Source organism: Phaethon lepturus, unplaced genomic scaffold (assembly GCF_000687285.1).
Source record: "Phaethon lepturus isolate BGI_N335 unplaced genomic scaffold, ASM68728v1 scaffold14417, whole genome shotgun sequence".
In the NCBI taxonomy this organism is placed as follows: domain Eukaryota; kingdom Metazoa; phylum Chordata; class Aves; order Phaethontiformes; family Phaethontidae; genus Phaethon; species Phaethon lepturus.
The window spans coordinates 81,015-104,894 of NW_010552632.1; the positions used below are offsets into that span (position 1 = coordinate 81,015).

The window sequence follows — 23,880 nt, forward strand, 5'->3', positions numbered from 1 at the left end:
ATGAGTCACTTTTAAATGTCAGATTACGAACGTGAGCCAATCAGACAAACATCTACCACTGAAGATGGATGATGGAATATGTACATGCCATACTAATGCTTATGGCATAATATACCGATAGCAATCACACTGGAGCCAAATACAGAGGTAATGTAACTCCAGCCAGCCAGCCAGCTTGAGATGCTCCTATTTGTACATCCAAGGATTGCATTAGCTTCTTTTAGGCTACAGCATTATTTGTCTGTCATACCTACTTAGACACTAAGCTGTCAGGGGCACCTACTGTCTCTTGCTATGCGAGGTACAGTGCCTAACACAAACAATTGAGGCAAATAACTAGAGATACTAAGAGTAAAGAAAGCAGAGAGAAAATGTGCAGACCTTCTGTCTACAAAAGGCTTAAATGCATGAATTCAAAGCCTGCATTCTATGTAGAGAGGAGATAGGGGATAATTTTCTGATAAAAGCATCCAAGTAGGAAGATTCTGCATTTGCTGAAATGTGGGGAAAAAAATATTGGTATCTCAAAAACTTCTGCATGACGGAAAATACTGTTTCCCACCTAACTGTACTGTGGGAATATACCACAAGGTCGTATCCTCAGTGCCTATCAATTACACAATTTCCCTTGATCAGCTAAGTGTATTCCCAGTTCTCACCGCAGCCCTGATACACTATGCAAGAAAGAACTAAAGAAATACAGCATACTGCCTTTACAAAAGTGTAAGAACATTTTTAAAATATGTAAATACATTGAACAAAATATCACGCTAAAAGTTCCCCTGGCAGCCTCAAGACACCCAGTATTTCTGCTGCATTATTTTTCTAATCATCTCTGTTTAGAGTTCGCCAGCGAATGCATTTTAGAGATTCATGACACATTCTGCTTTTGGACGGCTTTGAATCAGCTGGCAGTAAATGTGGAAAAATCATTATTCCTAATGAAGAAATATTGATGACAAAACAGCATTTCGAGGACAACGTTGACCATAAGTCAACAATGTAACAAGATTTTCCCTTCTCTCCTTCCTCTCTCCTAGTGACTTTTATCCAAGGGTTTTCAAGCATTTCCCAAGCACGTGAGATTCCTCAGGGCACCTATGTCAGACAGGCATGATTATTCCATTTTAAAGGGATATGGGAACAGAAGTTAATCCATTAGGATAACAGTGTAACAGCAGACCTTAACTGCCAGTAAACCTTATTCGAGTTAAGTCTCAATGGTAGGGATCCTGCAACTCATAAGCACCCAGTGCGTCCTGGGTTCCTTGATTTGTTCAAAGGGAATAAAATAGGAATCTCTGATCCACAACAGAGGGTGTATTTCCTTCCTGTGGAGCATGGGAGGTATGCATCCGACTGTGCTTATGTTAGGAAAAGATGTATTGATCATATTTGCCCCAGAGTTATTCTAACACTTTGGCACTCAGGGCCCTGCAATAACAGTAGGAAGCAAAACCCAAAGGTAGTTTTGTGTATTTTGTAGAAAACTATGGTATTTTTCTCATCTTACTCTTGCCTCCTTTGCCTACCTTTTTTTTTGCTTTTGAACTCAGACTTCTCACTGAGTGCGAAGCCCTTGAAAATGGTTTATTGTGCCAGGATCCAAGCTTGAAGTTTTGCCATTTGACAGTAGCAGGCTGTATGCATCAGTTGTCTTACACAGCCTTTGGACACAAGACAGATCAATCTCAATTCCCTCTTCTTCAGCAGATGTCAGAAAACACAATCTTTCACAGTAAACAGAGCTTCATGCTACAACGTGTGCCTGTAACACTTCATAAATTAAATCCAAGGCCGTGACTTAATTACTGTGTCCTGGTTATTCTGCTTTAACTGTGTTGCACTTGTACTCCAGATGTACAGGTCCCTGCAGTGACCTCCTTGTCATTTGTACTGTGCTTGTCCAGCAGTAGCTGCACTCTCCTGTTGTTTGCATCCCTTTCCTCCAACCACAATACAACTTCATATTCTCGCTTTGCTTGGCTGCAAACCTGACACATTCCCAGTATGCCCTGGAGGTCTCATTCCACTCCACACAGCAAATGCACTGCAACTGTGCAGGCTCACGCTGCTAACACTTTACTGTACCTTTTCAAACACTTCTCCATGCTGCTCACCACAAGGTTACTGTCCCAGCCAGTCACTAGCCCTCATGGTGAATCCTTCCAACACCTTGGGAAGGTGGAGGACTGTTAGGACACCCAACATGCAGGTGGGGAACTTGAGACCCACAAAGCTTAAATAACCTTCTGAGGGTCACACAAGGAGTTTGTGACAGAGCCAGGAACTGAAACCACATCTTCTCAATCCCAGTTTAGTCTCTTTAATCACAAGACCATCTCTGAAAAGGCTTGCAGCACAAAAACTCTGTTTCAGAAGGAGCTCCCAGAACCAGCCCTGCTGGAATCCCATCCCCGGCAAGAGGAAGGTGCTCCCTGTGTAGGCTTCACCGTTGCTCTCTGGCAGCCTGGCTGAGCCATGTAGCAACTGAGCGTGAAGAGTTTTGTTCCTCTTCTACTGTCCTCTGTTCAATGAGAGAGAAAGAAAGGTCCGTGTTTCCTTCAGTATCCATGTGGTGATGGTCCCTGTCCCCTACACAAATACATCACCCTCTCCTCAGCTCCCTGGGACACAAGAGATAATTTAGCTTGCTTCTGATATAAAGCATATTATGACAAGTGCTTACCAACACAGTAGAGGTACCTTCCTAAATTATTGCAACCACAATGCATCACTGCTCCAAAATAAAGGTTCACAGAGGAGCACTCCTGATTTTCCCACAAAGCTATAAAAATTCAAGTTGAACAGGATCTTGAGAGGCCATGGAAACTATCTTACTGCCTCGAAGCCGGGATCAACTCTATCTACAACATTCTTGACAGATACTTGTTTAACCTGTTCCTAAGAACCTCCAGCAATGGAGGTTTCACCAACAACTTGGGCAAAAAATTTCAGTGAGTGCCTAACCTTACCACTAGCAAGCCTTTCTTTCCAGCCAACCAAAATGTCCCTCACAGTAATCTAAGCCAATGCCTTTTTACTCTACTCACGATGGACATAAAGAACACATATGGGCTTGGTACGGTCTATACGGGTTTTATGGGAAGCTTCTGAAGTATGGATCTGCATGAACCCTAAAGCAAAGTTGCTCCCCACCCCACCCAGGCAAGGCACATTTTGCAACGTAGGCAAATGTTGATCTGACCCTGTGCCCAACACATCGATGAGGTACCAGCCCAACTTGGGTGATCTGCAGTGAGTGTCCCAGCCCAGTGGGGGTCAGTGATGCTCTACAATATTTAAGGTCCCAGATACTTTTTTGCAGCATGCTCTGCTGCCTTTTTTTTGTGTTGGGTTTGTTGTTGTTGTTGTTACATTGTGTCAACTTTTTGGCACATGTTTTACCATGTGCAAAGGGGTTGAAATAGAGCTTCAGTAACATCTGGAGACAAAAGAAAAGGGGTGAAAAAAAGAGCGCAAAGAGAAGAAACATTCCTGCCTTTGCGGATCGATCAAGGAAATACAAGGGAGAGAGTAAAATGTACTGTATTTCCTTTATAAATGTTTCCTTCGATGCTGATGAAAGTTGCCAGATGACAGAGACTACAGCTGTATATCCACTGAAGACTCCCGGCTTGAGAAACCGAGGAGCGAGGCGCTGGCGTAGCTTTGCCAGGCGCTCTCCGCCGGGGCACGGGACGTCGTCTCTGGATGCAACAGCAATTCCTCCTCCAGCCCCTGCCTCCCCCGGGCTCCCCAACACTGCAAACACGGTGCCATGTCCCACGCTGCTTCCTGGGCACCCCTTGCTACCTGCTTCTCTTCACTACTGCTCCCAGCCTGGGCTTAATGCTAGTCATGGATATGATAAAGAAAAGTAGTTTTAAGTTGCAAGTGTAGAGTTGGATGGGAAGAAGTAGCATCTCAAAATTATTTTTTTCTAATTGAAAACATGTTTGTGTTTGGGGGTGAGACTTTCAAAGCACCGATTTGCACCAAAAACCCCAGCTGACAAATGCTTAACTAAGGAAGGAATGCAATAAATTTAATTTAGTAAAAAAAAATAAAAAAATAAAAAAAAAATTCCTCCTTTCACAAAAGTCCCCCACCTTCCTGTGCCATCACTCCTCTCCTTCAGGGGAAACTGATCTCATACAGGAATTTAAAAAAGCAAGAGACATAAAAACTTTTTTTCCCCCAGAGTAAAAATGGGGCAAAATTTATAAAGGCTGTGAGAAAGTGGGGTTTTTCTACGCTTTTAAAAGCTGAGAAAGCTCTTCTTTTATTTTATTTTCATAGGAAAATGAGAGTTTTTAAAACAAAGATGACTCTTCTCCTTGGAACACACCACTAATGTCAAAAACCTATTTTTTAATGAGACCTTACCATTACATGGCACCCAGGGAACAACCTCAGCAGCTCTTCACTAAAACCCTGCTAAGGGGGTGAAGATAAGGGTATCAGCCGAGTCCTAGTGGGGCAGGCAGGAAACCTTCCTCTGGGCAACTTATCCCAAAGCTGATACTGTGGGATTTTGCCCCCCCTGGGAAGAACCTTATCATGGGAAATTGTTGCTGGCAGAGCTGTGGATCAGACTAATTTTGTCAGTTCTGGTGATCCCAACAGCAACAACCACTGAGCCAGGTCCCTCTGCACTTACACTTGCAAAGCCACATTGCATGATAAACCCTGGACAGGGGAAGTACCAAATATAAGACAGCACACAAGGTGAGCAACCGTGCCTGTCTGGATCTCCTGCAGGGAAAGGAAGGCAGGATAGGAGGTGGAAATCACTCCTTTTCCCACCCTCATCAGGAGCGATGGGCAGGGGGCACTTCTTGGGCAATCCCCTGGCCCACTGGGCTTGCTCTGTAATGCTGCACCAGATTGCAGGATCCTCTTTTGGAAAGCCACAAAAAATACCTTGCAATTACTGGGAGGGCCAGCGGTGGAAGCCCCAGCCAGCGGCTATGTGGGGGCAGCTCTCCCTGGCCTGTCTGGGTCCCCTTGCAGGTGTCTCTCCGAGCGTGCTGCCCCAGCCTGCTCGCCCACTGACTCAGGAGATTAGACTTGCTGGTAGAGCAGTGGAGGGTAGTTTCAGGGGCTGCTGCACCCGACCCTGTACACAAGCAGTGGCTGCAAAACAGAGCAGATCTGGAGGTCAGACGAGCTGGCCTCCTCTTCAGATGCTTGATGTTTCTTATGCCACGGTTCGTGCATCTTCTCCCACCCACTCCTCCAGGTGGGTAGGACCAGCAACTGGCTGCCCACATGCTCATGCTGCTGCTCGGTGCAAGCATGCCTTAAATGTAGATCAAATTCTCTTTAGCTCTTGCTTTCTTAACAGCTGAACCAAGGGTGCAGTCAGAAGGGACCAGCTAAGACTCACACTGATATAGATAGCAGCCTTTACGTCTAGGTCAAAAAATTAGTTGTCTTTTTTTTGCGTTCCCAAAGGACTACAGCTAGGTTTGCCACTTTTAGCATGAAAGCAGTCCCAAAGAGCCCAAGTGATGGGTCAAGGCCCTGCGGTGTTAGGTGCTGAACAAAGATAGAGCAAACAATGCCCCATTTCCCAAAGACTTTCACCTCCAACTGCTTCCATGTTGCGCAAGGGCGCTTCAAATCACTTCTGTCCCCCAGCCCAGCCAACCCATTTCATAAGCCCCGGACAGGCGCCATCAGTATGTTCACCAGACTCAAGCCCAGCCAAAAATCACATCTGCTGCTGGGCATGAATGACTCAATTCACTCTTCCATAGCCTGGCTGTGCTCCAGCTGGTATTCGGCAGCTTGTCTACCTCGCGGCATCACTGGGAGGGTGGTGGCACGAAGTGATTTTTACCAAAGGCTCTGTTCAGTGGAGAAGGTGAAAATGTAATGGCGAAGTTTTGAGTCAGAGATGCTTCCCATGCCAATGGCTCTGGCTTACCAACCTGGCATGCCTCCTGCATGCCTGCCTGGGGAAAAACATCTAACAAAAAACAAGAAACAGGGAAGAAACATGTCTTCCCCCTGCCAAAAGTGTGTGTGGGGGGTGTGTGTGAAAGAAAAAGGTGGAGAAAGGCTGGATCCCACAGAGTAGAGTCCTGAACAAATTGCAGCTCTCATATCCCCAACAGCTTTGAGGTCTGGGGTTTTCAAAGGTGTCTGACTTCATTAGAAGAAGATGTCCCACCAAATTTCAACCAGCACCTCATTTATTTAAGGTCTTTTGAAAATCCTGCCTTTCACAATCCAGCACCAGCCCAAAACTTCCTTGCTGTTTTGAAACATGCACTGTCTGCGTGTCGACAGCAGCCCTGCCTTAAATCACATCCATCAGGCACTGGAAACCACCTCACCTGTACGCTGACCATCCGCCATCCCTTGCACTGAATTCCATCACTCCAAATTTCTCAGCAGCTGGAATCAACTAACTCTGTTTTTTCCCATTAAAGCAACCTACTGGACAGAGGTTTCCTTCTTCGCCTCAAAATCTGGGAGTTTTCCAACCAGGTGCAAGGTCCAATATTTGTTTACTATCTTGGACAAGTAACAGGAGTTTTACAACCTGGGATGAAGAGGCACTCCCATTCTGAAGGGGACGTGCAACATTTGTTTCTACTCAGGATGACGAGACATGTCATAACCTTAAAATGTGACATTGGTATTGACAGCAAAAGTCCTTTTAAAATAACATTTGATGCTGGTGACACCATATTAATTATACTCATATAATTATGCAATAATTACAATTCTGTTCATCCTCTGGGTCATGGGACCTGCTTTTACTGGCTGAGGTAGATGGAAAGTAATACTGATAAGTCTCTAAACTGTTTTCAAAATGACCTCCCTGTAGCATATGCTGCTTATCTGGAGTCCATGATGGAGCAGTACGATATCAAGTATCCACACATCATTAGTCTCACCTGATTGTCACACTCTCAGAGTTTGATGGAAAGGGAGACAAAAGTGTTCTTGCTTGGCCTCCATTAGAAGTGAATTAGAAGTGAAAATATGAGATACGTATTTATAAAAATTATTATTTTATTTAAAGAAAGTATGTGGAAAACCCATCTGTACAATTGCATGTGTCACTCTCACACATCCTACAGATTTTGATTCATAATTAGCAAAGCTTAAAAAACAATAATATGTTAAAAAAAATCTCACACCATAAAGCCAAGCTCTTTCTTGGCCCTAAGACTGCTCTGTTTGAGGCGGTGGTTTAAACTCTAGGACCTGTTGAGTAACAGTAGGAGACATGGGAAATGTGGGTTCTGATCCATATTCACCATGATACAGACTGTCCTGACATTTAACCTGAAGTCCTCCATGGAGAGGCCCTGATGTTGATCAGCATCCACAAAGGAGCACTCAAAGTATTACTCATGACATTTCGAAGATGGAAGATTCTTTCTAAATTGGTTTCCACACAAGGAGCACCAATCCCTGTCTCCTGAATTATTCACACAATTCTTGACCCGAGAATTTTGCACCAATGGAAACTGAAACCCCAAAAGTTTTCCCTCCTCGTGACGGGGCTGAACCAATTGGAAAGGACCGATCCAATATCCAGATGTCATGACAAGTCCTGCCAGTCCAATGTCCTTGAGCGGGCATTAGAAAAGGATACCATGAGCAGGGATTGTTAAGTGTTTGCCAAAAACTCTGTGTTGAAAAACCTCCTTAACACCTCGAACCAGTGATGGCAACCTCTGTATGAACAAAGTTGGCAAATCATTGTGCTCTGAACTTTCAGGGCCATTGTTACTGGTTTCCTACATACATGGGAGCTCACTGTGAAGACTGTAAGTATATTTAATTCTCATTAAACACTTTGGTATGACAGTAGGGAAAACCAATGGACTTGTTTACATGCACTAACAGAATCATTTGAAATCCACCAGACCTCCAAATTTAGATCTGAGGTACGTGTAGAGACAGTCATTTCAGTTTATCCCAAGCCTGATTTTAACTGATGTAAACTTAGTGAACTTCAGGTACTTTTGAATTTATATGACCAATCTCAGAAAGCCAACGCAGGCTTAAGTCAGTTGGTTTCCATTTGCACCTAAAATGATGCAACTCTTGTTATGCTGACAAAGTCAGACGTGATGGGTAGATAGGGGAAGCTATTATTCACACCCCAGCAGAGCAAACTATGTGGGAGATTTTCGTCCCAGTGAAAGGCTACAACTTGCAAAAGCGAGCATCCAAAACAGACAATTGCAGTAATGTGAGACCCAATGCAAATATTTGAGACTTCAAACATTTTGGAAATAGCTTTCATTGTTTTGCACTGCTTTAAGCATCCCCTTTGCAGCCTCTGCAGAGATGAGGACCTGTGAAATAACATGTATTATGCAGCTCCTGGGAAGTCTCCAGCCCATGTTCTAGACCAGATGACTCCAGAAGCGTTTGAGTTAAGCGTCAGATCCATGTCCAAACATTAGAACACCTGCAAAAGGTTCGAATTTCAGTACTACTTCACAAGAAAGTCAAAGCAAACGCTGCATAACAAGAGAGAGACTGTCATTTTGGAAACCACAGACTAAAGACTTAGGAACTTCTTTTCCTGCAGATGAGCCCCGTCTGAGGTACTAAGGGTCACCATGGGATATTCCTAGCTAAGAGGGACACAAAATTAGTTAACACTTGCCCAGGGGAAACAATATGAATATCTCATTTTATAGTGTTATTTCTGCTGCATATTGTTTTCTTCTCCATGTCCCCAGAGCACAAGCATGGAGCCACTGCACACACCGATCTCCTGAGAGCTTAGGCTACATTTAGCCAGCCAGACCTCTAGCCAAGCTGATGTCAGTTCAAGCATCTTCTAGTCAACACACACCTATTGAGATGTGACCCACTATGCATCACAATCAGACCAGGCTCCCAAACATCACCTTGTAAAATGTAACTTGTTCTTCCAAACAGCTGCAATTTTCCTAGGCCAGAACAGCTCTTGTAATCAGACATTTGGTGGATGCACACCATTCCTACTTGCTGCCTAACAGCTGTTATTCATGGTCTCAGGACTTTGGTCGTTTACAAGAGAATCAAGGCCACAGGTCAGCCTTCTTCTCTTCCCTCCTGAAAGAAAGTTGTTCTGTAAATGGCAATAGGCAGTGAGACTGTGTGTGAACACCTTGCAAATGCACAAAACAGAAGGAAGGTGAGTCTGGAAGACCTGAAACAGCTTAGTTATGGCTCCTCACCCAATGCCCTGCTATAATCAGGGCAAAGAAGTAACAGAAAAACCACCAAGATCCCAAGACTAATTGGCTTTCTATGAAGTATTGTTTTTGCTTAAAAGACCAAGCCACACTTAGATCAACAGGCCTTACGAACAAACTCATGAACATGGCATGACCAGAGCTAGCTCAGGGCACAGATCTGCAACCCCAGAATAGTAATGACCCTCTGCCCTAAGCTTGGGGCTGGCCTCTTTTCAGACACCTGTCTCTGACCCTCCTGCGGGGGCTCCTGAAACTTATCTGCGCAGTTTTTTACCTAAGCCCTCTAGACCTGAAAGTATGTGTCTCTCCTCTGCGTGAGCAAACAGAGCAGTTTCCCTTCCTCACTTGTTATAGAGACAGCAGTGCAGCAAGAGACGGAAAGCGTTTAAATGACAAGCTTTCACCAGGAGCTGGACATACAACTGACACTGCCCTTCTGGCTCTCCTCAGCCGCACTTCTGAAGGAGGGATGCCATAGAGATGGCAGTGCACCAGCTGTGCACATCTGCAGTGCACATGCTCCACTTTCTTCACCTTTTGAATTATGCCTGTGAAAAAACAGTGGAAATAATTCTGACCATAAACAACCTCCCTTTTTCACTCCCCTCCTCTTCTTGTTGCTTTGCACGGAAATTGAGTATACACAGAGTAAGAGGTTATGGTTGTTTCAGCATCAGTAGTGGCCTAATGGAATTACACAAGCACGGCACACTGAAGCCTCTGCTTTGCCATTTTATCTTTAGAAGAAGCCAATGTTTTTAGACATATACAGATAAATGATGGAATATTTTAAAATGTCCCACTCAAATATCCACTCTTATTGTAGTTGTACCCTCCCCAGTCCAGTCCTCCCTCCACACCTTCCTCCCTCCTCTAAATACACACATCAAATTTGCCAATGCTGGAGATAGTCACACTTCACAAGACCATGTAGGCATCAAATGCTGAATCAGTTGATGCAAGATATTGAGATGGAGAATGAGAAAGAAGGAAACACCATTAGAATCCAGGGTCCATGCAGCATCCTGCACTATATATATATATATATATATGCAAACACGCACATATATATGCATTTTAGGATTCTCACTAATTTCAGCCATGGGACAGAAATGAGAAGCAGCTGCCCAGCTTGTGGAGACAACAATGAGAACACACGACCAGATTTAGCTCCATGTAGGCAATGACAATCACTAGGACTTTCCTGTCCAGAAGAGCTGACTATACATGACAGTCTTCTGCAGGGCATACATGACCCACATTAGTGTCCTTTCCAAATGTCTCCCTCCAGGAAAGCTCAGCCAGACACAGTTCCTTAGCTCATGCAATCACAAATAATCCCCACGTTAAAAAGAAGTGGAAAGTCAGCATTGTCATGTCCCAGCCATTCATCAACGCAAGAGAGAAGTCAAGGTAATAGACTTCGGGCTTTCTGCAGGTTTTTTGGAAGCCAGCAGCTGAATTCACTTGCCTTTTAGGGCAAGCAGATGAGGACGCAATAGTGGCACTTTTACAAGCTGATTTTTTTCTGAGTGTAATTTTAAATGACAACAAAACCAACCAACCCCCCCCCCCAACTTTTCCTACTTCAAACCCACCCTCACATAAAATGCTGCACATCATCTCCCCAGTCTGCCCCTGAGAGCACAGACAGAATCAGAACAGGCGCTTAGTAGACAGTAAGTTATTAACCTCTCAAGATATTGTCTGGAATGAGAATTTGTTGAGGAAATTGTATATTAAAGCTGAACACTGCTGCTAACTGAATACAGCCTGATTCACAGCTTTAAACAAATAGTTTAGCGTGGCTGGGACAGTAATTTGGAAGGATCTATGAGAGAAAGTAATTCACATCCCAAGTCCAGGTGCCTGTTTTTTGCTGCAGACAGTGTCTTACACTCTGGAAGATGGTTGCACCCACACCTCTAAACTCTCTACAAAGGTGTCTGTTATTGCCTCAGTGTTTTACTGAACAAGTGTGCTCAATGTGGAGATTAACTTCATCAACTGTTAAAACCCATACACCCACCTGTGCTGTCCCCTTTTGACCCTGGTGCTGTGAACATAGTTTTTCAGGGGTTAAGCTCTCACTCTTAGCTCACACTACCAGAGGTAACTATTTCTACATCTCTGTGTATGCCTTGGCAGACACACAAGAAAAAAATGAAAAAAAATAAATGCAAATGAGCAAGTTCATAAATGAAAGCTGGTGACAAGGTATCAGATGTGGTCTCCCGCCTCCGGTTTGCACCCACAGTGATCCTATTGCTATTGAAGTTTTCCATTTCCCTCAATGGGGCTGGCTCAGGCAGGGCCGCGGGACAGGCACGGTGCTTTGCCATATTCTGCTAATCAGCTGACAAAATCTGCACTGGCACAGTCCAGGCAAGTGATGTCTTAACAGCACGTTTCACAAGTTGAAACAGGTTTACTCTCAGCTGCGGGTAGCATCCCAAATGTCTGTCAGGGCTGGCTTCTCGTGATTTGCCTGCCAGTTTGGGATGACAGTCTCCCAGCTTTTGAGCACCATTTGTGACCTTGGGTTGTAGTCAGAGATGTGAAAACTGTGAGCATGTCCAAGATGACATAATGAACAGCAAGGTGCATTTGCAGACATGAAAACAGTGCCGCTCACTAAAAGCAGCAGGGAAGTTTGGTTACTCTTGATTCTTTTCATTCTTTTACTCCTCCCCTACCTCTTTTCACCACTGAGAAACACTCTATTGATTATGCTGACATTGACAGCAGAGCTGGAATTTTTTTTTTTTTTCCACATCTCAGATGAGAAAGTGGGTTATGATTCATCTCACACAATCTGAGTCAAAGCGATTACTTAAAAAAAAAAAAAAGAAAAGAAAAAAACAAACAGTTTTGATACGTTTCCATCAGAAGAGAACAGGCTGGAGGAGAACACTCAGCAAATGAGACAGGTCTGTTTAATTCTTTTTTTAACACATTTCACTCCCAGACAAAATCTGGCCTTTCCCCCCAACTAAACCTCAAATGACACTCAAAATACCCCCAAAAGTTACTGGCAAAAGACAAACCACCATATCAAAAAAGACAGCATGAGACAAATGCCACCAGAAGAATTAAAAACAAATGCCACACTGTGCCTCCCCCTCCCCAGAATGGTGGTGGCTAGACTGGAAAGTAACAGATTACTATGGTGAATTATCAATTTTTGTAATAGCCTTGAACTATCTAAATGCTGAAGTTTGATAGCATTAGTCAGTACATTATATTAACAACAGTTAAAATTACCAAGTGTGATCCTGGAGTGCTTTTTTTCCCCTCTTTCTTATTTTCACAGCCATGTTATTAACCCTGGAAAATGAGGCTTGTGATCTCAATGCTGGGAAGAGCCTTCAGACCGGTTGCGATTTCTCATCAGACAAGGCTCACAAGTCCATTTTGTTGATTTTCACACAAAATAAAAGAGTGTGGCCACGGCTGTAAGGCACGGGACTTGAAGGAATTCTAGGCTCAATTCCCACTTTGCTACTGGTTCTCTGCATGACTCTGGGTGAGTCATCTAAACTTTGCCAGTCAGCCCCTCATTTGTAAATTAAGGACAATAATCATTTCCTGGTCCTTGCCGTATTTTCAGTTCGGGAGCTCTGAGGGATGCATACTGTTTCCTACTTCATGTTTAATTTGCACATGGTGCAGTGTGACCACAGTCTTGCTAGCAGGCCTTAGATGTTACTGCAGTACAAATAAGCCATAAAATAACATGGAAGCAAGTACAAATTTAGTGCAATGAGCTTCAAACAATAGGTGAGCTGTTTTCAGTTTTAAAAATGAAAAAAAAAAAAGGGTTCATTTATGCCAGGTCATGTGTGTAACTAACTCAAAACAAAGAGAAATTAAACTGTTTTCATGTTACTGGGACAAAGATTTGTCCAGCACTGCACGGCTGGAAGTGTGGTTTCTAACTCTAGCTCCAAACTGACTGCCTGTATTTCTCTCCACAACTTAGCCATAAGTCATGACGAAAAAAAGAATGTCTTGAGGCTTAAAACACTCCAAAGCTCTATCTGAAATGAACATTATTTCTATAAAACTACAATCCAGAAAAACGTTCTCACTTGTTCATAGACACACATACATATACCCCCTCTTAAAATACCTGTGCATGAGAATTTAGTGCTTATGAAATCCTGGATGGAAATTCCCGGTTTCACTCATCTCCATAAAACAGATCTAACAGGAGGAGAGGGAGAACAAACCTTCTCCATCCAGCATGCTCCTAGACTAACAGTCTGCCTTCGGCTCCTGGCCTCCTCGAGGAAATTCCCAACCAGGGGTCCTCCAGGTGCCACAATTTATGGGTTTTAGTGAGGTGATGACGTACCCACAGAGAACCCCCCTGAGACCAGCCACCTCATTTCATGTGGGGCAGGAAACAGCCGTAAGGTAGGTCACACTTTCACTTCTTAATGACCTGAGTTAGCAATGGACTAATGACCTGCAGCCAAAGACTTGATGGCTCATTATCAATTCTTCAGCTATTTCAGTCCACAGAGAGGTTACTTTGGGCATGTAATTTTATCATGAACAAGCTAAATTCTCTTTGAACTGCTTCTCAAACAAAAGCAGAAAGATTTAGTTCATTTTCGTGTAGGACTACTAATTTGGGGACGTTTGGCTAGTAACCTCATCATCATCCAAAGTCTTTTCAAAAAGAGGCTGAGCTTTGCTATCCAGTTGTACAGTTCCTAGCGCACCAAGAGCCCTATCACAGCATAAGAAATTTCTACCACTCTCATGGATTAATTTTTTTCCATGGATTTGTTAATTTTTAAACATGCTGAAGAACCCTGTAGAATACAGCTGTACTTTAGAAACATTCTCCCTGATATTTCATTATCATGTTTCACTCCTCTTAGAAGACAGCAGGAAACTGTCAGCTTTCATTTACTGACTGTTGGGACAAACCCAATTCCTCTCATGATCTGAATCCCACCTTTCTTTCACAGCACACAGGTGATCATGGAAAACCTTTTGTTAAAATGTTACCTTGGTATTCTGCTCTTAATCTCTATCAAATGACTTCTGCATGAAATCAGTTCTGTTTAACAGTAAAAATATGTCCAGGTTGACTGCCAATAATTCAAGCTAAACCAGGGACTTGATTTAGTCAAGACACCAAGGAAGTCACGCTGCTTCCTACCTGTTCCAGCTGACACACTATCACCTACAGCAACAAAGGGTAATTTTGGTTTTGATGGAAGATTTAGATCACATCTGTGACGCCATGCTGGTCTCTACAGAGACTGTGCTTCAGAAACACTCATGATGCAAAGTCTTGTCCATTCTTGTGTGGATAAGAAGAGGAAAAAGGGAACGTGAGTCTCCTGCCTCCTGGCACATGTGGGTACCAGGTGCTCAGAGCTTACAGGAGTGCAACCTTCTTTCATTCCTGACTCCTACATCTGCTTGATCTTCATTAAGAGATGTGGACTTGAGACTTTATAGGACCAAGACCTCTGGCATAAAAAGATCTAAGTGCTTAGCTTCACAAAACATTTTTCCCATGATTACTGCAGAGTAGGATGTGGATCACATCAACAGCAGGAAGAATCAAACTTTTGCATCTAGTCTTTCAAATGCTGAAAAGCAACTTAAACGAGCTCACAGCCTCTGCGTCCCTGTTTTCTCTTGCCTTTCTTGTGGCTAGAGATAAATGCATGTAGACATGGTATATTTTGCTCTCCAACCACTCACTGGCCTCCTCTTTTTCTCTTCCCACTTTGGATCTGTGGCCAAAATTCACCCTGTAGGTTGCGTCGAGACTATCCTTATGAATTTCCCTTCCAAACTCTACTTGCGCTTGCTGTACAAGGGTGCCGGCAGTCACAGGACTCCCTGAAAGACAGCTAGATGAGGGTGGCAAGCATTGACAGAAGTGAGACTGAAGAAACAGGCTCTGAAAGCCATTTACCAGGGTAATTAAAGCCCCTGGGGAGCCGAGGGAGGGTGAGTCCCCTTGCGGCAGGCCACAAGAGGGCAGCTGGATGTTGATGGTACCACACCATGACCTCCCCGAGCGCAGGCTGCTCCCAGCCTTTGAGGCTGTACGCAAATGGTGGAATATGGTTTGAACATAAAAAATAATAACTAGAACGACAATGGAGAAAAGGGTCCCCATTACATGTCTGTTCTTCCTGCTTTTGTGAGCAGTTACATAACAGAAAATGCCTGTCAGCTCATCAGTCGTTGAAAATCAAACCTACTATTTTCTGACCCAGATGTTATTCAGATGAGGACGTATGCTATCTTGCACCAGAAACCCTGCCTTTAAACAAAAGACATGATGACACGTCACATTACATGGCAAAATTATGATGTAATTATGCTCTTGTAATAATAATATACATCTCTTAATCATAACCTTTTCAGAAGAGACCTAAGAATACAGGCAAGATATGACAACTTTCATTTTCTTTTTCTAGTGGTAATTCAGATGAAACTAAGAGGCTACCTGAACCTCTTAGAGGCTACAGAAATGCCTGACAAAGACTGAAATGCAACAGAGAACATGTTCAATTTAGAGACACTAGATCTGTTTAGCGCACAGAGCCATGTCAAAGGAAACAAAGATACCATGAACTGAAAGAAGCTGTACCTGGACAACCTCCTCATCTGAAGCTTCTATGACTCTAGCACTCTCTCCCCCTATCTTACTTGGACTCCTACCTGCTAACCCATGTCCTGCCTCTCAAAAAGTAAAACGGGGGAACACCTTTGACACTGTCACCAGGTCTTTGGTCCTAGCGAAGGAATTTTAGCTTATGAATGGAAGCCTAACAGATGCAAAGCCAGTGAGTGGGAAGGTTGACAGAGCCTTGACAGACTCAATACTGGTGCTATTTATCGTTCTTCAGTCTTAACTGTGACACAGCACCTCAAAGAACCACTGGAGATGAAGGCTTCTCCATGGGGGGGCACTCATACAACTTCTGCTGTTAATCAGCTCCTGTCTGAAGGACTATGCAGATTAAGTGCCCTGCAAATAGAGTGAAAGGGGAAAAAAGGGAGTTTGGCAAACTAAAATGATGTGCCACAGGTCTCACAAAAGGTCAGGATGAGAAGCAGAAAAGGAAGACAAGCATCCTGCTTGTTGGCCTTGTTCCTCAGCCCAACTCTGCACCACCTCTCTCATTGTGAAAGTCAGGGCATACAGCAAATACACATAAGCAAACTACATAACCTGAATTTTCATCTCTGAGACAAATCAAGGTCCCTTTGTTGCACAAACTGAGTATTTTTGACAGGACCATCTTAGTACCTCTCTTCTCCCCAGGTGCATCCCTCTAGCACGCTGGAACTACAAAAGGAGACTGCTGCATTATCAAACACATAAAACTGGTGGTTCCGTTGGTAGCTCTGAGCTCTTATGGTAAAATACCAGCAAAAGTTTCTTCCCACCAGTCAGGGGAAACTCCTCTGCTGTGGGGAGTGACTCAGCTGGGACATAGTCCAGAAGGCAACAGGAGATGAGGGGCCCTGGTGGCACTTTTCCAGTCTTAATCAGTACTGTCTGCATGGTGATACAGACTGATAAGCTGCCAGAAGTAATTTTTTTCTATGAGACTTGAAACAGTGGTCCAGAACAGTTGTGATCTGTGTGTGTGGATTTGTTTTTTTAAAATGCAAAATCAAGAGCTTTAATTTCCCATGGTGGCCAACAAACAATTTTGATAGTTTCATCCTAATCTCCTGTAAATATCCATTTCTCCTCCCCCAATGTTACCCAATTTCCACTCCACAAAGTATTCTTTTTTTTTTTCAACAAATCAGACATGCCTATCTACAATAGCACATTAATAGCACATTTATCAACAGGGAGGGCTGTGACAGAGAGAAACCATCCCTACTGCACAGTGCATAACGCATTTGGGAATCCTTTCTAATAAAAAGGGATTTGATTAAAGACAGCCAACTACCACAGATCAGCAACTGAATCAGCAGTAAAGAAGGAAGAGTAGCTTAGACTTAAGAGACTTCAATTTGCTGATCTGCTACGGACTTCCCAGGAGAAGTCACTCCATAACCTACAGGATGGTAGGAGGGGACATACATGAAAGATCAGGGTGCTTAGACTTAGTATGGTAGTGTGGCCTTTCAACAAAACTAAGTTAGGCAGAATACCCAGCACGTGTGTTTAACTCCTAAAAATTCACAGTGTTTTTTTTTAATTATTATGCTTAGTGACAATATTTCCATGCTTAAGCACTGCCTTGCAAATGGCAGCTAGAGGATTTCCCAATGACTGGATTGTGCTGCTGTGGTAAGTCTAGGCAATAAAGAGCTGCAAATTGTGATCTTGCTGCTACAAAGTGTGTCTCCAGCATGCTGCTTCTGGCTCTTACCATGCACCTGGGCTCCTCGGGAATGCAGTGTGAACCATACCATGCTGCCAGGTATGTGTGCTTGCATGAGTGATAGCTGGCTAGAACAGTTCCCCCCAACTCTGAAACCACTTTCAGTAATTCAGTAATTTCCACCCAAGGAAGCTGCAGAGAGGTGTAGTGAGCATAGACCTGATGGTAGTGCTGGCTGTCCTGCTCCTGAACCCAGCTCACTTGGTCTGCCAGCAGTACCTGCCAGCACTTCCAGGGCAAAGAGTCAACTTTAGTGGCTCCTACTCCTCTCCCAAGGAACCTCCCCTCTGCCCATGCTGACTCCAGAATCAAGATGGCTTGATTGAAAACGAGAGATAGGGCAAGTGAAATTGCAGAAGGAAGATGGTTACGGAAAAGACCCCAGAGTGCTGACGGGCCAAGTAAAATGACCTTTCTGTAGCCTAACAGTTCAAATATAATTATTCCAACAAATTATTTTCATGACAATATAATGCCTTGCAGCTTTCTAGCAAGGTTAATTAGATTCCTCAATTCAAAACCTATCTGCTCTTAACCAACTTTTAATACACTGAAATCCAGTTTTCTAAATTCAAACTAATAAAAGTGATTAGCTGACAGCTATCTGGTATGCTACAATTACCATGGCATTTAGACCTCAGGCAGAAGATATTTAATGCAAATCAGAGTCAATGTCTCTGCCCATTTGTCCTTTTTCTGATTATTTGATCAATGTGCCATATGAATCTTGTACAATCCATGCTACTGTGCTAAACAAATAAAGAACAAAGGCAGAGATATTGGTTGAGACAGTTAACCAAAGTTGAAAGACTCTTTTTTTCCTCCCACACTTAATTTGTTCTTTCCACATGAACATGAAGTTACCGAGAGGCACTGGCTGACAGCTCAAGTAGATGGAGATTTAGCTCTGACATAGCCAGAATTAGTACAAAACTCCTCGCCTGCATTGCCATTATCAAAACCCCTCATCCACTGTGACTCCAGAGACCATCTTACCCTGTGAGTAGCTCAGGCTGGAACAAACCTAGGAGGATGAGGGCAGCCCACCTCTTTGATTTTATCCAACCATAAAGAGCAGTTGTGTTCCAGAACTGCTGGTTTTGTTTTATGTTTTTCTTGGTAGGTATATAATTAGTTGTGGCCTGGTCTCCCAAATGGCTGCATGGGGCACAGCATGCTTAGAGAGCTGAGGAAGAGTTCAGCCCAACACACGGTTTTTCTGCACATCAAGAATGCCAAGTCGGGACACCGCTTCAGAGATGACCTTCAGTGGCATAAACTCAGTGCAATTAGAAGATCAGTCAGGTACAGCTTGTAATTAAACAGCACCTGCCGGAAAGAGGACTAGGGTTCTTGGTTTTCATCTTCCAGCTTGCATCAGGCATGATTATTCCATCTTTGATGATGCTACCACTTACATAAACAACATTGGCAAAACTTCTGAATGCTCTGGAGCCTCCTTTCCATTTTCTTATCTCCTGATGAATTAAGAGCTATTGGCATGGCATTGGTCTGATCTCCCATCTGATAGCCAAATTGACAACCTAATGTTGAGAGACTTTATGTTCCAACCCTTAGAGCTATGCATCCCTTTTGGATGAAAAAACTTTGATATACCACACTCTCAAACAGCAGAGCCATCTTAGTGATACAGCATTAGTCTGCAAAACCCGAGCATTTCACCTTCGTAAACAGGCTTGTATTTAGTGCTCAACAAAACTAAAGCTCCACTTCAGGAAGCAATTTCTAAGCTGTGAGGAAAATTAATCATTAGAACAGCTTATCAGAGTAGGTGGTTGACTCACCGTTGCTTGAGGTCTTTAAGATAAGATTAGATTTTTAATTTTTTTTGAAGTCATGATTCAATCATGTTTCTGGGAGAAACTGAGAGTAGGACATTAGGCAGTATAATGGCAAGGTCCGTTCTGAATTTGGAGCCTATGAATCTCCAAGTTCTTTGTTCACCTGCCTACCTTCTTGGGCTATGAAGAGAACTGAGTGGGCTTTGGTCCATCACCCAGCTCCTGCCACTCGCAGCTCTATGTTAAGAAAATGACTGTAATCAAATCTCATGCTTCAGGGCTTCAGCCATTTGCCTGAAGGGGAAAAAAGTTTCTCTGTCTTGCCTGCTCACGCTAATGGTTAAAACATGTTCTGTTTGTTTGTTTGATGCTTTGCTTTTAAAACATCAGAGAGTGAACACCAATGGATATGGGCAGAGATGAAATCAAACGCAGCAGCACAGAAGATGCTCTCTGGTTATCCTCTCTTCAGTTAGTCATTCTTGCTCACACCTCAGATCTGTTCTAGTCATGAACTCTGATGACTATCAATGTTTATAGAGAAGACATTTTGGCTGTGAGGGTGGAGACCATAAGAAGGTAGAAGGTGTTGATGGAGGATGGGGACTGGTATCAACCCCATCTACAAGGCAATGTTTGTTTGATGAGAACGTCTTGACCTTCTCATGTAATCAGATCCTTGTCTCTGCAAGATCCTTGCTTATTAGTGAAACCTTGGTCCCACTTGCTTTCCGATTAAACCAAACCACAAAAGTTTCTTTAAGCCAGAAATGTTTTGGTCCAACCAAAATCTATAGCAAATATACCTAGGGGGCAATCTAAATTAAGTTTTTAAGAAATGATGAAATAAAGGAAGATAAAGAACACAAAATGAATGGCCTACCCCAGATCTTTAACCCTAGAAACTACAGCAGTTTGTTTCCTAACAACACTATCACCCAAGCCTGCAAGAAACTAAGCATACAGACAAGGTGCATTAAATGTGCCTGAGGCTCTTGACTTTAATGCAGAATTCAGAGGCCATACCACCTGTGTTTTATATAAAGGCAAGATACATATTTTACACCTGTAGATGCCTGAGATAATTCCGTTTTATACCACTTAAAAAGGAAATTAGCTGCTTATCTTTTTCCAGGCGAGGAAGTTGACATGGTTATGGGCCAATCAGTTCAGATTTGTCTTCCTCATACTTGTTGGACTAAGGTCTGGGCTAACAGGTCCCCATGTAAAGCCAGCCTGACTGACTCAAAACGGATTTCCCTTTAATCTATGCCAGCATACAGAAAATGAAAATCCATGCCTCGGGAGCAGAACACATTTACACTGCCAGGTTGTTTGCAGCTGCAATGAGAAGGAATGGAGCAGGTGGGCAAGGCAGCACACTGCACCTGAATTCAGCCTGGTAGCCTAGAAGCTGGGGACCAATGGTGTAAAAATGAACCAGACACTGAAAAATTCAACTTTATAACCAGAAAGACTACAAACATACAGCAAGTGAGCATGAGATTTATGTTGAAATTACAGATGAATTCCTATGGATGATTACACTTCCAGCCCAAGCATGGAAAGAAAATCCATCAATACAAATGTCACTACATTAACAGTGCAACTGTCAGGCCCCCCCGTTACTGAACCTGGTAAATACAGAAAGGGGCTATGGACACTTGTGATGTAGCACTGCTCACCAAAGTAGTCATCAGAGGGAGGATTCTCCATGTCATACAGCATTTTCTTGGTCAGGTGTTCCAGCTCATCCTCAGGTCTGAAGGCAGGAGTGCTTGATGCAGGTCCAGAGCTTGGATACGCGCTCTGAAAGAAAAAAAGGACAAACAGTGAGTGATGTGGTATAAAGGCATTCAATCACAGTAAGAGGGTCTATTAGCTGTTCAGGGTTGAACTTCATTCTTTGTCTTATTTTTGCTTTTTTTAAAACCCAAGGGATTCATGCAAGTAAACACCTAATTTAATGTAATGAAAATGGACTCCTAAAAACATCCAGTGAAGTGTTATATATCCTCCTAGAATGATAACTATTCTGTGCCTCATAATTAGGTGTCTACTGGGTAGCACATAATAATAAGTAAAGGAGAAAATTATTCCAAGGGTAACTTGATACAAACATTTTCCAACACTGAAAAAGGCTTTGGAAGCATTTCAGTTCGGATTTGGCAAAAGCTTCCATCACTTAACAACGCAATATAAAAGATGCTAGAACAATCATTCCTACAGTGGTGGAGTACATGGACAAAGACAGATAATCCCGAGCTGCTAGTTACGGTCTTTTCTTGTTTGTTTTGACAGAAATCCTCCTGTTAACATTAGCGAGAGCAGGAGCTGGTCCACATATTTTTAGTACTAGGGATACAAAGTTTTTAGTATGTACTTAGGAATGGAGACCTCTCTTCCTTCACATGCTAGTAGCTTGCATACAGTATTTACAGTCTGTCTCAGTGAGCGTTCTCCCTGGAAAACAGCAGAAGTGCAGGCATATTTTGAGAAGCACAGAAATAGCCTCAAGCCTAGAAGTTTCTTAGAAGAAGCTAAGTTTGGTGTCCATAATAAGAAACTCGGTCATATCAGGATGAAAAAATGCTGACACCAGCTTTCCTTGCATGCACTGTTTTCTTGACACACTTGCATGCGAAAACTAACTTATTTATGAAATGCAGCATTTCAGTAAAGCAAGTGATATCATTGATTAAGTGCTGCCTTCATCAAGGATTGGACCTTAGATATGAAACTTATGAAACTGAGCCTTAGTCTACAAGGATGCATTTTTCCATGCTCCATACCGACTTAAATGGGAAGAAAATGTAAAATCACCAGAGAAACAATACACTGGCCACATCTATCTGGCTTATGAAGGCTACAGCTGACATGATGAATCTTTACTGACCCAGCCACGTTCAGCAGAGAACAGCACCTTTAAAGCACTGCAAGAGAATTAACTAAATGCTTTCATACTTTTTTCTTTCAGGCAAGAAGGAGATTTCAAATGAGACATCAATCAGCGTAGAGAAGGTCTTAGAATGGTGCTTAGCAATAATATTTCAGTCATCCACTCCCACAAACCAAACACGTGCATGTTCCTGACCTCGTCATATTTATTTTTCTAGGGCCCATGCTAAGCTGTACAACACCATCCCCCTCGCTTGTTGACCTGATCTATCTCACAGGTGCTGCACCCATGAGCGCGGCCGCACGGCTGCACTGCCGGGAAGTGCTGGATTTGCTGTGCACACACCATACGGCCGGGGCACCCGCTGCCTGCCTGCCACTTGCTCTCTAACAGAGTAGAGGCAGTGCACAAGGGAGATGGGTGGCAGAGTCCCCCGGAAGAAAGGGCACCTGGAATAAGCCCCAGGCTGGATGAATTTCCCTGGAGGGCTGTGCAAGGTCTATTTGCTGTACGTTCAGCTTCCCTGACTAAGAATATAGATTGGACCTACCATTCATTCAGGTTTTCCCAGAGATGTTTTCTTTTTCTGCTCAGGGATTTTTTCTGAGCAATATTCAAGGGTTTTGTGCATTTCTCCAGGATTTCAAATGTCTAGTAGTTGTTCTGAGGTAGCTGTTGAACATCTGGAAATCCTGAACGTCCACGTACAGCTCAGTAAACTCTGTTGTACAAATGCAAATACGCTGATGTGTTTGGTTTACCACAACTTATTTTTTCATATGGGGAGACAGGCCTGTATGGTGTACAGGACTTGCATTTGCTTTCCAAGTCATGTAAGCGCCATCTCTGTGGGATAGATAATTTTGGTGGGGATAAGGTCACTCATATGACTAGAAGTTTCAGAGCCAGGTACTTGACCCAGCGCACTCAGATGCCCTTGGCCAGTGCTTTGTGGATGTTTTTAGAAGGCTAGTTGACAACTATTTCATTAGAAATAATAAATAGCATAACCCTGAAAAAAAGGTTTATTAATAAGCCAATTAAAGGTGCCAAATGTAAAGCATTTAATCTTGGAACAACCTATTTTTTTCCTTTGCGCTCTTGTTCCTAAGAGCCAATCATGAATCTCACCTGAACATGTATTTTAACATAGCAAGTGCAGTCAAGGATTTATTAGCTTGAGAAATCAATCTGCCAACTGAGCCTCTTAAAATATTATTCCATCTATTGTACCTCTTTCAGTTTCCATGCAGAAAGGAATGACCATTGCCACCCCATCGACTGAGAGTCCTTCCCTAGACTTTGCATGAGGAAGACAGTACAGCATGAAGCTGATGATGGCCCCCGTCCCTGTATTTCCACTGTTAGCGGTCACCAGTGTGGCACAAATGCGTGGAAGCACCATGCTCCAGCCCTTCTGTTGGGCTCTGTCCACACATAACCTGAAACACTGCTTTTACCTTTGGGCCTTAGAATGCAAATGGACCAACAGAAGGCACGAGTTGTTGTCTGTTTACAGAAAAGGGAGGCGAGGTGCATGGAGCTGAAGCGATTTGCCCATC

General features: G+C 43.3%; 1 protein-coding gene across 1 annotated transcript in view; it reads right to left on the reverse strand.

The window, feature by feature from the left end:
• Positions 1-23,880, reverse strand: part of LOC104624024 (lipoma-preferred partner homolog) — a gene marked incomplete at its 5' end in the record, with an annotated part of 118,339 nt that overhangs the window by 50,961 nt on the left and 43,498 nt on the right. The window contains one exon of the mRNA XM_010291280.1: positions 21,105-21,228. Within this exon, the coding sequence (XP_010289582.1) occupies positions 21,105-21,228 (124 nt within the window). The remainder of the gene's footprint in view (positions 1-21,104; positions 21,229-23,880) is intronic.